The 14,647-nt window shown below is 42.5% G+C and overlaps 1 protein-coding gene across 2 annotated transcripts in view; it reads right to left on the bottom strand.

Annotated features, from left to right (window-relative positions):
- Nucleotides 1-13,553, bottom strand: part of LOC133504630 (neurobeachin-like) — a 239,147-nt gene extending 225,594 nt beyond the window's left edge. For both annotated transcript variants that reach the window (XM_061827086.1, XM_061827087.1), the window contains exon 1: nt 13,069-13,553. In XM_061827086.1, coding sequence (XP_061683070.1) covers nt 13,069-13,284 — 216 coding nt within the window. In that variant the 5' untranslated portion in view covers nt 13,285-13,553. The remainder of the gene's footprint in view (nt 1-13,068) is intronic.
- Nucleotides 13,554-14,647: the final 1,094 nt, after the last annotated feature.

Here is a 14,647-nt window from a genome sequence, read left to right as displayed (position 1 = left end):
TAACTTCAAAGGAAAATAAATAAAGAATGGAGACATAAATGGCTTCCTAAAAAAAGGTCAGGCTAAGGTCTTTGGGTTCCTTACAAGCGCAATCCCCTGCAGGGATAAAAAAAACAAACACATTAGATCGTCGAAAATCAAAAGTTTGGGCGATTAAACAACTTGGAATCTATAAAAATCAATATGATTGAGAAAGGTCACGTAACTTAGTGGTGCCTTGCACCTCCTCATTGTTGCCCTTCACACTCGCTCAATGGATATGTTTGACTTATGCCCAATACAAACCAACAAATACAATTCACTATAAAACGGATTGCTGCCAGTATTTTGATGAATTTAGAACCAACACAGAAATGAACCACCAACTGTTCACAAACTTTAGGAAATACATCAATAGAGAGGACACCCTGAACTTAAACAACTCGGAATTTGACCTAAGATACTAAATAAGGTTAGGGAAGCGAGGAAAGGGGAAAAAAAAAATGTTGAACCTGAATAGAAAAAAAAGTGACGCTAACTCAAAATGATAATTAAAAACAATGTCAAAAGTTTCAATCTATTTGGTTTTCATTATCTCGTGGAAATTAATGGTGGAAATGTACACAAAGTCAAGGTCAAAAGGACTCCTGGAACATTGTGGTTCAATTGAAAAGGCCCATCTCTAAAATGGATCTATTAAATGCCAGAGTGGGTTTGTATGGATAGTTTTATTCCCTACAGCTTCTTTATGTTGTGTCCTGCATATTGAAAGAGCGATGAGGAATGGCCTTGCTCAAGGGCAGTGAAGGGCAGGTTGACAAGTTGCATGCAAAAGGTCACCCAAGCCAACATCCTGACTGATTGAATAAGCGCAATGCTTTAAGAATATCACAGGGCCCGTTTTTTTTTCTTTTTTTTTAACTAGAAACATAATCTGATGTATTGATTCATTCAAAATTGCCCGTGACCGCTTCAGGATTCGCTCTGCATTATCACCCCCCTCCCCCGCATTATTATTTATTTCTGTTACAGCTCTTTGCATTTTCAGCTTTGGCTCTGTCACGTCGCGACAGTCAACTCCGCCGCAGCGAGCAATACGACTTGGCCTGATCACAGATGCAGCTCATCTCCATACAAATGAGCACTCGCGTGCTGGGCTTTTCCCTTCTGGAGGGGGTCCGGGGGGGGGGGGGGGGGGCGTTGCATGGTGGTGGCGGGTGGGGCCGAAGACAAAAGAATTGAATTGAGAGTTTGGTTGACTGCCAGTAACAGATTCAACATGTATGTCTCAGAGTTTAAATGAGGTTAACAAGTGAACAAGGTTTCGGTCAGTGACGACAGCTCCAAGAATCTGATGTTTGCCCTTCTCCGAGTACCACATTAGCTATGGGGTGGTTTAACGTGGAAGCAAGGTAGAAGATATTTGGCTCACCTTTCAAAGAAATCCATTCCAGTTCCTCATAAAACACCAAGAACAATTCTTAGAATTGGTGGCGGCGAACAATTCTCTTCAATCGAGCTGTGGAGGGGGAATATCTCACTTAGGGATCATCAGCTGCTTTGTTGTTTCGCGGCACTGCAGGCCCCTTATTGCGAAGTCATGCCAAGCAAGGTCAAACTTTTATGGTGGTCCCGGTGTCTGTTTTCCTGAAGGTTGAAGCAAAGTAACTGGACTGTTCTGTTTCACCTTTAATCTAACTAATCTAAATTTCACTTAAGGAAGTTCCCTTTTTATGCCTCGGTGGGTGTGTCCCCTGGCGGGTGGTCAACATTATAGAGTTGTCTTTGTCTGGTGTGGAAAGTGAACCAAGGCATCCTGCATAGTAATGACTTTGAGGAGGCAATCTTTGAGGTGAGCGATGTCATAAGAAGTTGTTTTTGGCAGACAACAGATGACGCTTCAAATTTCTTCCTCCTCTGTTTGGAGAGGTTTTTTCTAGTTTGACATACAGTAGGTGACTTCTACACCTCTTTCCACCAGCAGTCCTCCCCTATGCAGAATTTGGGTACGGTTTTACGATGTAAATTCAATTTAAAGACTGCTGATTATTCCCAATGTTGGTTGGCATCGTCCTGAAAAGTTCTGATGAGTACACAAGTCGATGGAACCAATTCAGTCAGTATCTTCTTTTCATCCGGATAGTCAAATCTCTGAAGGGTCCACGCGGTACAGATCTAACCGCTACCCCGATCCCCCCTTCTATCGTCACTCGGGAGTGGATGAGCGATGCCGACCTCGCCTGAGAAGAAATTAACGAATGTTGTCTGGACAAGGAAGGAATACTAGTGCAACAAACCCAGAGACACATGCTAATTAGCCCAGAAATAGAGGCACGTGAAAAAAAAAATGGCATTGAAAGCAAAAATAAACAAAGTCAAATCTGTGAAACGACTCGTGTCTTGAAAAACTTGTACCACACATGCTAGATGAAGACTATACAATTTTGAGATGAAAAATACAAAACTATTTCCTCTACCTAGTCTTCTAGAGTCCCTCTCCTCCCCCAGTGTCAAAGCCAAAACACTACTCCTCTCAGAGACACTAAACAGGGTATAAAAGATGATTATAAATTTGAATATTGGTCTCCGTCTAAAAGGTTATCACAGTTTATTGCTAAACCCTTAAATCCCTGGCCGAATCTGTCGTAAACATTCGTCTGCCGAGCTAGGAGAAATGTCCCAAAGTACACCAAAAGCTATTATAATAGACCATGAACATCTCACTGGGGTAATTCCGCACGAGCAAATATGAAGGACGACCGCTGTAAGAGGAGAACCGGACCTCGCTGAGAGAGGAACTACACACCCGGCCTTTGCTGTGCTTTTAAAAATGGCATGAAGGGGAAAAAAAAAAAAAGAGACACTGGATGTCTTATCAATGCGAGCACTCGGGGACGTTACCAGGCACCATTTTCATTTTGCTGATGATTTGAAGAAAAGCCAGTGTAAAAAAAAAAAAAAAAAAGAAAAAAAAGCCATTTGGAGAGTAGAATTAAATAAGTCTTTTGAAAAGGCCCACGTTTCCATCGGAATACTGAATAACGCTCGTCTGCAAAAACAGGATGTCTAAGTGCTGCCTTGACGTACGAGTTTGATCTGTTCCATCCCGGGAAAGTATAATAAATACAATACAAAGAAGCTCAAAGAAGACGACTACTGCTTAGTAGGCTGCAGTAGTCGTCGTTTGCCAGTTATGAAACCCGTAAAAGTGGGCTTTCCGTGCCAAATCTAGCCTCGAACATATTCTCCCGAAGACTTAAGCACTTTCCAAGCGCGGCGCTAGCGTTAAAGTCTGTGTCCCGAGGCTTATAACCAGGTGCGCTAACGCTAGCGCCACACAACCGCATAAACTGCAGGGTTGAAAGCGTGTGAAAAAAGTCGCGGCTTGTAGGCCGGAAATTACGATTCTGTCGCTTCTTCTTCTTCTGGCTTTTCCCATTAGGGGTCGCTACAGCGTGTCATCTCAGATGAACGCACATTTGTTTGGCACGGTTTTACGCCAGATGCCCTTCCTGGCGCAACCCCTCTGCATTTTAGCCGGGGAGAGAAGCTTACAGCACCTGGTATTCCCAGGCGTTCACCCATCCAAGTATTAAGCAGGGCCAAACCCGCTTAGCTTCCGAGATCTGACGAGTTCTCAGGGTAGCATGGCCGCAAGCCACATTTTCAGTGTAAGTTAGCAAAAATAAAATTATTCTTAAAAATGTTCTGATGGGAATGTAATCAAACTTTTAATGAGCCATGTAACTTCAATGGATGACGCTGATTGACCACACTGCATACGTCTGATGTTGCTCACAGTGGTGAAAGGGGGCGCTCACGGGCTTAGAGTTTTTGCTCAGACATGTCAGTGCGTCTGTATTATGCCACATAGCCGCGTTATTAGCAATAGCATCGGCAGCTAAGAAGAAGAAGGTAAGCGTCATTATGTTCCCACTTTGCTTGAAAATCATTCGTGCGACGTAACTGCTGGTGACATTTTCACTTTAGCATGGTAGAGTCTTCAACACAAATTAAGATTACTAAAAGGTAATGTAAAATGAGTTTGAAATGATGCTAAAGTGGTTTTGGCTCAACATATGTGATGAATTTACTGTTTAAACTATAAATACATGGGCAAATACAAACTTGGTGAGACAGAACCGGGGGTCAATTACTAGTTTTTGGCTATCCACGGAGGGACTTTTAACGTACTGCACTTTACGCATGTGCCTTTTTCTTTTCTAATATCATTTTACAAATATCTTGATCACATTGATAACCATGATCAAATAAGTGATTTTGGGAATTTTCATGGTTCATCTCAAGTAGAAGACTGACCAGATACTTTGGGATGTGGTGAACAAGAACATTAATGATGACTAAAGGTGAGTGTGTTCATTATCTCTAGGAATAAAATGACCTTAAATATCAATGAATATGCAGTCTCATCATCATATTCCAACATTTACAAGAATATCAACCATATGTCAACATATAAACATCTTGCATAGTGTACATGCAATTCTAAGGCAGATGGCACGAAGGTAGCCGAAGGTTTGCGTGGGAAGTGCAAGATGTGCCGTGAACGAGGTTCTACAAAGCAGTGTCATAAAACAAAAAAGGTGATTAGCGTTGTGGTCAGATGACATTAATCACCGCTGTATGAACCTGCAGCAAGATGATACACTTTAATTAGAGATGTTTAAAAAGGTCATTTTTACAGCTTTTAATGGTTAACAGTTGGGTCGTTTTGGGAGAACGGCCGTTACACTCAGCGATAACTCAGAGCCCCCCACGTCACTGTTATTATTTTAAGTCATTAATTTTGCTGGAATACATTTGGACAAATGGCCAATTAGTCACTGCTCATAACATGATGACACAGTCAAAAGCCTTTAAATCCACCTCCACATTATCTGTGGACACCAAATTGGGCTTTACACTCTTAAATCACTGTGACTGAGCAAACAAAAGAAAGTTTGTCAATGTTAGGTTCATTGTTCTGAATTCTTGTGTGGAATCGATTGTTGTGTAATCGTGTTTAGAAGCAGCTGAAGCAGAATCGAGTTTGCAATCTCAAGACGACCAACCCGAGAGCAGCAAAGTTACAGTGAAGAAAATAAGTATTTGAACACCCTGCTATATTGCAAGTTCTCCCATTTAGAAATCATGGAGGGGTCTGAAATTGTCATCGTAGGTGCATGTCCACTGTGAAAGAGATAATCTAAAAAGAAAAATCTAGAAATCACAATGTATGATTTTTTTCAACAATTTGTCTCTGTGATACAGCTGCAAATAAGTATTTGAACACCTGAGAAAACCAATGTTAATATTTGGTACAGTAGCCTTTGTTTGCAATTACAGAGGTCAAATGTTTCCTGTAGTTGTTCACCAGGTTTGCACACACTGCAGGGGGTATTTGGGCCCACTCCTCCACACAGATCTTCTCTAGATCAGACAGGTTTCTGGGCTGTCAGTGTAAAACACAGTTACAGCTCCCTCCAAAGATTTCTTATTGGGTTTAGGTCTGGAGGCTGGCTAGGCCACACAAGAACCTTGATATGCTCCTTACGGAGTCACTCCTTGGTTTTCCTGCCTATGTGCTTCGGGTATTGTCATGTTGAAAGACCCAGCCATGACCCATCTTCAATGCTCTGACTGAGTGAAAGAGGTTGTTCCCCAAAATCTCAATAAATGGCCGGGGTCATCCTCTCCTTAATACAGTGCAGTCGTGCTGCCCCATGTGCAGAAAAACACCTTCAAAGCATGATGCTACCACCACCATCCCTCCTAGGGATGGTGTTCTTGGGATGGAATTAATCATTTGTCTTCCTCCAAACATGGTTCGTGGAATTATAGCCAAAAAGTTCAGAATTACAGTCACCTTGGAAACGGTGGTCCCAGCTCTTTTCAGGTCATTGACCAAGTCCTGTCGTGTAGTCCTGGGCTAATTCCTCACCTTTCTAAGGATCACTGAGACCCCACGAGGTGATATCTTGCATGGGGCTCCACTACGATTGAGATTGACCGTCATGTTTGGCTTCTTCCATTTTCTAATGATTGCTCCAAATAGTGGACCTTTTTTTCCCCCACCAAGCTGCTTGGCAATTTCTCCATAGCGTTTTCGTGCCATGTGGAGTTGTACAATTTTGTCTCTGGTGTCTTTGGACAGTTCTTTGGTCTAGGCCATGTTACAAGTTTGAGTCTTATTGATTGTATGGGGTGGACAGGTGTCTTTATGCAGCTAACAGCCTCACACAGATGCATCTGATTCAGGTTAATATATGGAGTGGATGTGGACCTTTAAAGGCAGACTAACAGGTCTTTGAGGGTCAGAATTCTAGCTGATAGACAGGTGTTCAAATACTTATTTCCAGCTGTATCACACAAATCAAAAAAAAAAAAAAATCATACGTTGTGATTTCTGGATTTTTCTTTTTAGATTATCTCTTTCCCTGTGGACATGCACCTACAATGAAAATTTCAGATCCCTCCATGATTTCTAAGTGGGAGAACTTAGCAATATAGCAGGGTGTTGAAATACTCATTTTCTTCACTGTACCTGATTGTTGAGATGCAGCAGTATGGCAGAAATGACGAGGGTACAGCTTGCTTTTAGGGTCATGGCTGGTTTCACATTGGGAAAAGGAAGGGAACAACAATTGTGCAAGTGCAACAACAGAGTGCAAAAACAAATGACAAAACAAAATTCGAGTTCCTGAGCTGGAAAAAAAAAAACGAGGTCCTCCTCGCATTTGAAGGAAATGACCATCTCTTGGTTTGCCTTCAAAGCTCAACAACATGAGACGTACTTTTTATGATGAGGAATACTCTGCCTTGGATCTTTCTTGGTGTTCCAGGGCAGAAAAGTTGCATCCATGACTCGCCAAATTGGATCCCGTGAGATGGCATTGATGTTTTTTTTTCTCCCCACAGTCTTCAGAACTTTAAAAACAACCTGAGCAAAATCTTACGGCAATGTCATTACACAGGATTGTTATTTCTCATCTTACCTTAAGGTTACTCATACCTTTTTCTGATGTAATATGGATTAGCGGGTTATACCTTGCACAATGACACAATGTGAAAGGGGATCAAGCCAATCTAGTCACGTAAAAGCAAAACGCTTCTGAAATGAGAAGGCAAACTTGCGGGGAAAAGAAGAGAAGCTGAGACAACGCTGGTGTAACGCACTCAGTCGGGCAAAGCGAGCGAGCTTGAAAATTCTAAGCGCAGATGAGAGCCTGACGCATAAATTTGCAATCTTCCATCTTGACAATCCACCAGGAAATAAATATAATGGCGAGTTACTGCTTGGAAATACACCACATCCAAGGACTGCAGATACGTGACTGTTTTTGATAGATGCAGAGATCCGCTAGGTGTCAATTCCGAACAAACACAACATGCAGGCAAAAAGACGCTTCGATCATCAGATTATTTGACCACCAAAATTGTCGCTCAACATTATTCCAAAAAGAGAACGTACAGAAGGTGACTGGAGATTACTTAAATATTTGGGTCGATCATTTCAACGATAATAATACATAAAACTCTGGGGAAAGTTAATCGTAAAAGTGAGATATTTTTGGAGCTCGGGGGATCGGTATGGTCTTAAGAAAATTTTGTATAAATGAAGTGGACGGAAAAAAATAAATTACTCTTTGCTCAGGAAATTTCAAGTCATTGGACGTCGCTGGTTGAGATGATTGCCGGCTAGCCACAATATCTCACGAAAATGACTACATGCTTCACATTTCTGTAAATATTTTATATCTTTTCAATGGACAACACTGCCCAAATCCCATTTTGCTTCAATAACAAGTAATGTACAGCTTGTATAATGGTGGAAATGTACACTCCACTCAAAGTCACTCAACTTCCTGCCATTAACAACAAAATATACACCTTGATGAAAATGTCTTAAGAGTCACTCTGGATTGCTTGTTAGACCGTCTGCCTCACAGTTCTTAGGACCGGGGTTTAAATCCCGGCCCCACCTGAGAGGATGATGCACGTTCTCCCCCGTGCCTGTCTGGCTTTTCTCTGGGCAACAAGGTTAACAAGGAACCTCATGAGGTGTGCTCACTTTTGTGAGTTAATGTGACAGAAGGAAAATCTTGGTATGAGTGAAGGCTAATCCACCTGCATTTATTTGAGATTTTGGCAGGGGTCACTGCCGAAACAAGATTGAAAAAAAACGTGGCTTGTTGCTTGGACTATTAGCGTCGAGTCCGCAGATGGACAAAACTGATTGGTTGGACGGTTTTGGCAACGGCTTGAAATGCATCTCAACGATACAGATTGGGCTCAAATGAAACGACAATAATGCAAATGCACATACGTGAAGAAAAAAAAAAAAAAAAAAAAAAAAAAAAAAAAATCTATGGCTTTTGCTTTCCTTAAGAAATAAAAAAAAAAAAAAAATCATACCGTATGTGCAGAGTTTGAAGAGAGGTGAAACAAGACTTGAAAAAGTTGTTTGTAGTGGTGTAGCTTTTTTGATTTATTATAGATTCTTTCAGTCATTCTAAGTTCACCCGAACTTGAAATGAGGCCAGAATAGTCTTGGTTGTTTGTGCTGTAAACAAGTTTTAAAAAGTTATGACAAGATTCATCGTCTGGCGATGAGATTATCGCCTCCCTCTACTTCGGAAGAGGTCTCATTTTTGGAAAAATTTTTGTCAAAAACATATGTTCCCCGATCGAGCGGTCAAGATCTCGGGAAGTATTTCCCAGGGGTTACTTGACTTTCAGTTCAAAACCATTAAGTTCTTCTGCCGTATTGCAGTTTATTCACAGCAACTCCTTTTGGAAGATCCTTTTCAAAGCGGTTTTTTTTTTTTTTTTTTTCAGTTATAGCAGGGGTCGGTAACCTTTTCGACTGAGAGAGCCATAAATGCCAAATATTTTAAAAAGGTAATTTCAAAAGAGCCACGCAATATTTAAAAAACTAAATACATGTGTATTTGCGCATTTATGTAGACCTAACAATTTTAGAGTACAATAAAGTCTCTTAATTCTTTTAATATAACATTATGATGTTGCTAACCAATCGTGACAAAAGCACTTCTTAACATTAATGCGACTTCTGGTGCTGCCCAGTTTTGTGATGGCTTTGTAGTCTGATTCATACGTCATTAGTTTAAGCTTCATGCAGACGTCGAGACTTCCATCCGTTAATCGTGAACGTAATTCAATTTGATTTTTCCATCACGCGGGTAGGATGATGAACAGTTCTAGCCGACAAAGGCGTGTCTTTTATTTGTTTGATGATCTTGTCTTTATGCGAAGTTGGCAAAATGTTGATTGGCAACGTTGAGTATGAATGCTTTGGCATACTCCCCATCTGTGAAATTTAAACACACAGCAGAACCCTCCATCTCCACAAAGGCTGTCCAGTCTTGTTGAAAACTTCGGGACTCCTCATATTTTTTTCTTTGAGCGACCTTTGTCAAAAGCGTTTCCATAATTAGTTGTTCTGACACGATCAACGTTAGACCCTTGTGCACCTCTGGACATCGACTACCACCCAAAAACTATGGCAACCCACTCGGCCAAACTGTCTCTACGTCATTTGCGTTGCCTCCCACACCGAAGGACGGAAAACCCCACCAGGACAAGCCTTCTCTGTACGACAGAAATCACATGTACAGTATGTCATTATAAGGGCTCCGCGAGCCATATGGAACCACCAAAAGAGCCAGGTAGGGGTCGCGAGCCATAGGTTCCCGAGCCCTGAGTTATAGTATAGGCGGCACGGTGGAGACAGCTGTAAAGTTTTGGCCTCATACTTCTGGGCCAATCCCAGCCCTTCCTGTGTGGAGTTTGCATGTTCTCCCCGTGCCTTGCAGGGTTTTCTCCGGGCACACCGGTTTCCTCCCACATCCCAAAAACATGCTACATTATTTGGACACTCTAAATTGCCCTTAGGTGTGATTGTGGGTTGCGACTGTTGTCTGTCTCTATGTCCCCTGTGATTGGCTGGCAACCAGTTCAGGGTGTACCCCGCCATCTGCCCGTTGACAGTTGGGAAAGGCTCCAGCACTCCCGAGGCTCTTGTGAGGATAAGTGGGTAACAAAATGGACGGATGGAAGGTTATAGTATACAGTAACTCACTGCATATTCAGTGAGCCATCATGTAGGATTTCTAGGCAACTACAAACTTTTTGGGTAGGGCGTACTATTTGTTGAGATTGCCAAGTACGTTGCGTGACCAACGTATTGCCCGCGATGCCCTTGAATGTGGGAAAGGAGAGCCGCCACCACGGAGGCGCGTTTCAGCCGTCGAGCAAATCAGTAAACACAAAGGGCACACGGAAACAAAACCTGTTGTCAGCCGCAGCCCACGCTCACAGAAAGACGCCACACCAGGACCCGCCTCTTAAAGGCTTAAAGTGTTTTCTATACATTTTATGTTTGGATTTTATGTGTGGGGATCTTCAAAAACATTTAGGACCTGTTTAAAAAATGTGTTTCAATACATTTAAATGGATTAAACTATTGTGATTGATAATGATTTGATGATAAATGATTATTTTATATGGCGACAATAGTAGTGGAGGTTAGACTCAGAAGAAAGTATATGCGAGCAACAGGAAGGATTCATGCCTAGAAAGAGTACCACAGATGCATTATTTGCCTTGAGGATGCTGGTGGAAAAGTACAGAGTAGGTCAGAAGGAGCGACATTGTGTCTTTGTAGACCTAGAGAAAGCCTATGACAGAGTACCAAGAACTGTGGTACTCCATGCGCAAGTCCGGTGTGGCGGAGAAATATGTTAGAATAGTACAGGACTTGTATGAGGACAGCAGTACAGCAGTGAGATGTGCCGTAGGTAAGTCAGAAGAACTTAAGGTCGAGGTGGGACTCCACTAGGGATCCACCCTGAGCCCCTTCCTGTTTGCAGTAGTAATGGATAGGCTGTCAGATGAGGTTAGACTAGATTCCCCTTGGACCATGATGTTCATAGATATTGTGATCTGCAGTGAAAGCAGGGAGCAGGAACGATTAGAAAGATGGAGGCACGCACTGGAAAGGAGAGGAATGAAGATTAGCCAAAGTAAAACAGAGTATAAGTGCATGAATGAGAGGGGTGGTGGGGGAAGAACGAAGCTCCAGGGAGAAGAGATAGCAAGAGTGGACGACTTCAAGCGGGGTGGAACAGTTGGCAGAAGGTCTCTGGTAGGATGAAGGGCAAAGTTTACAAAACACTGGTGAGGCCGGCCATAATGTAGGGATTAAAGAGACAACAGGAACCAGAACTGGAGGTAGCAGAAATGAAGATGTTGAGGTTCTCGCTCGGAGTGAGCAGGTTGGATAGGAGTAGAAATGAGCTCATTAGAGGGACAGCTAAAGTTGGATGTTTTGGAGACAAAGTTGGAGAGAGCAGACTTTGATGGTTTGGACATGTCCAGAGGGGAGAGAGTGAGTACATTGGTAGAAGGGTGCTGAGGATGGAGCTGGCAGGCACAAGAGCGAGAGAAAGACCAAAGAAAAGGTTGATGGATGTTGTGAGGGAGGCCATGAAGACTGCGGGTGTTAGTGAGGAAGATGCACGAGAAAGGCTTAGATGGAGAAAGATGATACGCTGTGGTGACCCCTCATCGGGACAAGCCGAAAGGAAGAGAAGAAGAAGAAGATATGGTGTCAATATCGGGAGCATTGGTCTGGAACACCTCCCCAGCAATAAACGGCTTCAGTGTATTATTGTTGTGTTTTGTTGAAACAAGGATTGATGTGGCTCTAACAGCAAATGTAGTAAGCCTTTAGTAATAGGAACCACAAGAACAAGGAGTATTAATGTGCCTGATTGTTATGCCACACACAGCTCTGAGAGTAATTGTTTTGATTACACGAGCATGTACCGCGGTTGTCTATCCACACGGCGCCTTAATTCGCCTCGGGTAACCTTAGGATGCCACCGCCAACTTTATTATGCCACACATAACCTTGACATGCAATCCGCAGCGGGGAAACAGGAGTGTAATTGTTTTGACTTCATTTGGGACCGTTTGAATTGGAAGTGTTGCATCTTTTCTTGCTTTTGCTTTGCTCCTGAAATTCAAACGAAATACCGGAAGAGATTTTAAATATCAATGGAGACGTTCCATGACGCATCTAAGACAGGGAAAAAAAAAAAAAAAAAAATATCGTAATGATGAAAATCTGCCGTAAATGATCAAATCGATCCAGTGTGTGCACGTTTAGGGGCAATTTGCGCCAGACAGATAATTAGCCATTTTTTTTTTGTTTTGTTTTTTAAACGAAGAACCGATTGTCGGACATCTCTAAAAGATTATCCTGACCAATTATCTTGGGGTGTGGGATGTGTCAACAGTGGATTTTTTTTTTTTCCTTTTTGAGACTTACCGATTTGGAGCCAACAATTGTAATTGGTGAACATATTCGATATTTACGATAGCAAATCTTCATCTGTGTGTAGTACAGCCACAAACTGCGCGATCATGACGTGAAACTAATCCACAAATTCTGGAGATCATGGATGTGTCTGCGATGTGTATTCTCGCTCATCTCGAGTACAACACACACCATAAATTACAACGTGACAAATGGGCGCCATATTTGTGGAATCCAAAAAAAAAATGCAATGAGCAATTCAATGCCTCTGAAACGCTCCAAAATTTTTGTGAAATTTTTGTATGGTGGTGTGAAGAGATTTTTTTTCCCCTCTTTCCTCATGTAGAATATGTGCCTTTGCTCAATAAAAGTTGGGGAACACACAAAAAAAAAAAAGCCTTCTGTGCAGCCGGAAGGTCTTTTTCAAGGGCAGGTGACATAATTTGAATGTTTCATGTTAACTGAGCGATTTCATTTAGCCAGCAATGAAAGTTCTTCAACATGGAAACTACAATATCTTCTGCCTCAATCTTCTAAATAAAGTGACTTGTAAATATTTTTTTTCGTGGCACATTTCATATAAAATATGAGGATGGCAGTGTGTTGTTTTGCCACAACCCAAGAGACTGCCATCATCAAGTACTGGGAACAAACATCAACTCACATGATAAGGAGAGAGTGGGAGGGGGGGACCCCCCCCCCAAAAAAAAAAAAAAACGAAAAAAAAAAACAAAGAGTTGACTCACCAAATTGAGCACAGTCTCCACTATGTCCCTATTGCTGACCTCTCCAGCTCGCACGAGACCGCCGAGAACCGCAAATTTGGTTTTAATGTCTCGAATGGGAACCGACGGGTCGATGACGCCCGCCAGGAGCAGCGCTGATCCGGGGCCGGACATGGCTGCCTTCTCGCCGGCACCCGGCGCAGGTGCTCGTTCCGTGACTGACACGGAGCCCGGCATGCCCCCCGCCGAAGTAGTCCTCGCTGGTCCTGGCCGGCGGCGGCTTCGGAGTGTCCGACGCTGGTTGTCGCGAGCCGAGCTCCGGAAGGGAGAGCAGGAAAAAGACGGGCACGTCCCAGCCGGTGGCGCTCGCTTAATTAACGAGCCCGCCCGCACTACGACGTTCCGTTCGGCGCAGCTCGGACGCGACTTGCCGCCGTCTTCGGAACCGCTTTCAGCGCCGCCCGCCGGCTGCTCCCTGGAAGTGTCCCCTCTAGTTTGGGGGCTTGCTGAGCTCCAGCCGAGATCAATTGCACTCGTTGGTGCATCATAAAGAAGAAAAAAAAGAAAATGACAACACATTTTTTGGGAGTCTGTGACTCAACTGTCAAATCATATATATTTTTAAATAACTTATTTAAATGTCAAGTAGATGACTTGGATGATAAATTGCATTCTTTTAAACTTTTAGCAGAACCTCTACATCACATGTGTCAAACTCAAGGCTCGGGGGCCAGATCTGGCCCACCGCATGTTTTGATGTGGCCCCCAAAGCCAAATCGAGAGTGTCAATTTCCATGAGTCTTGTAAAAAAAAAATCTGTACCAAAATTTCAAATTGTCATATATCATAAATGATAAAGTTGAGATATTACAAGCATTTTTGTGTTACGAAATGTGAATAGTTGAAAAACACATTACCCTTGATTTCTGATTCCAAAACGAGTTCATAAAATGATGTGAATATGACGAGACGATGACATATTTTATAACGCCCCTCTGAGGGGAAATAGAACAACAATGTGGCCTGCGAGAAAAATGAGTTTGACAACCTTGCTCTCCATAGACATTGATAGTATGCAAGCACATGAACAGACGATTTTGGGGGGCAGGTACTCGAGCCAAAAAAAAAAAAGCACACCAAATCACCGAAATTATTCATATGATCAACAAAAAACAGTTATGTGTATTCTTGTATATTATTTTTTTTTTTTTAAAACTATCAATAATGCGACGGTTAACAAAAGAGGTGAAGCAATACTCGAGTGTATATAAAAAGTCAGTCCACCCCTATTCAAATGACACAATCGTGAAGGAGGGTGGTGCTGGTTGAGCAAGGCAGATGTAATTCACCCAAGAACTTCAATAAATGCCTGACTGAGTTCAAAACACAAAATGAAAATAAAACAAATTCAAATTGAAGGCAGAGAAGATTTTGTTTTTAAATATTTTTGAATGCAAAATTTTTCCCCAGGGCAGGTGGATAAGTGTCCCCATATGATCCACCTATCCATTTTCTGAGCTGCTTATCCTCACAAGGGTCGCGGGAGTGATGGAGCCCAGCCCAGCCATCACTGGGTAGCAGGCATGGTACACCCTAAAGT

Source organism: Syngnathoides biaculeatus, chromosome 8, assembly GCF_019802595.1.
Source record: "Syngnathoides biaculeatus isolate LvHL_M chromosome 8, ASM1980259v1, whole genome shotgun sequence".
Lineage (NCBI taxonomy): Eukaryota > Metazoa > Chordata > Actinopteri > Syngnathiformes > Syngnathidae > Syngnathoides > Syngnathoides biaculeatus.
Note: the sequence above shows the minus strand (reverse complement) of the source record. Positions and strands in the feature narration are given on the sequence as shown.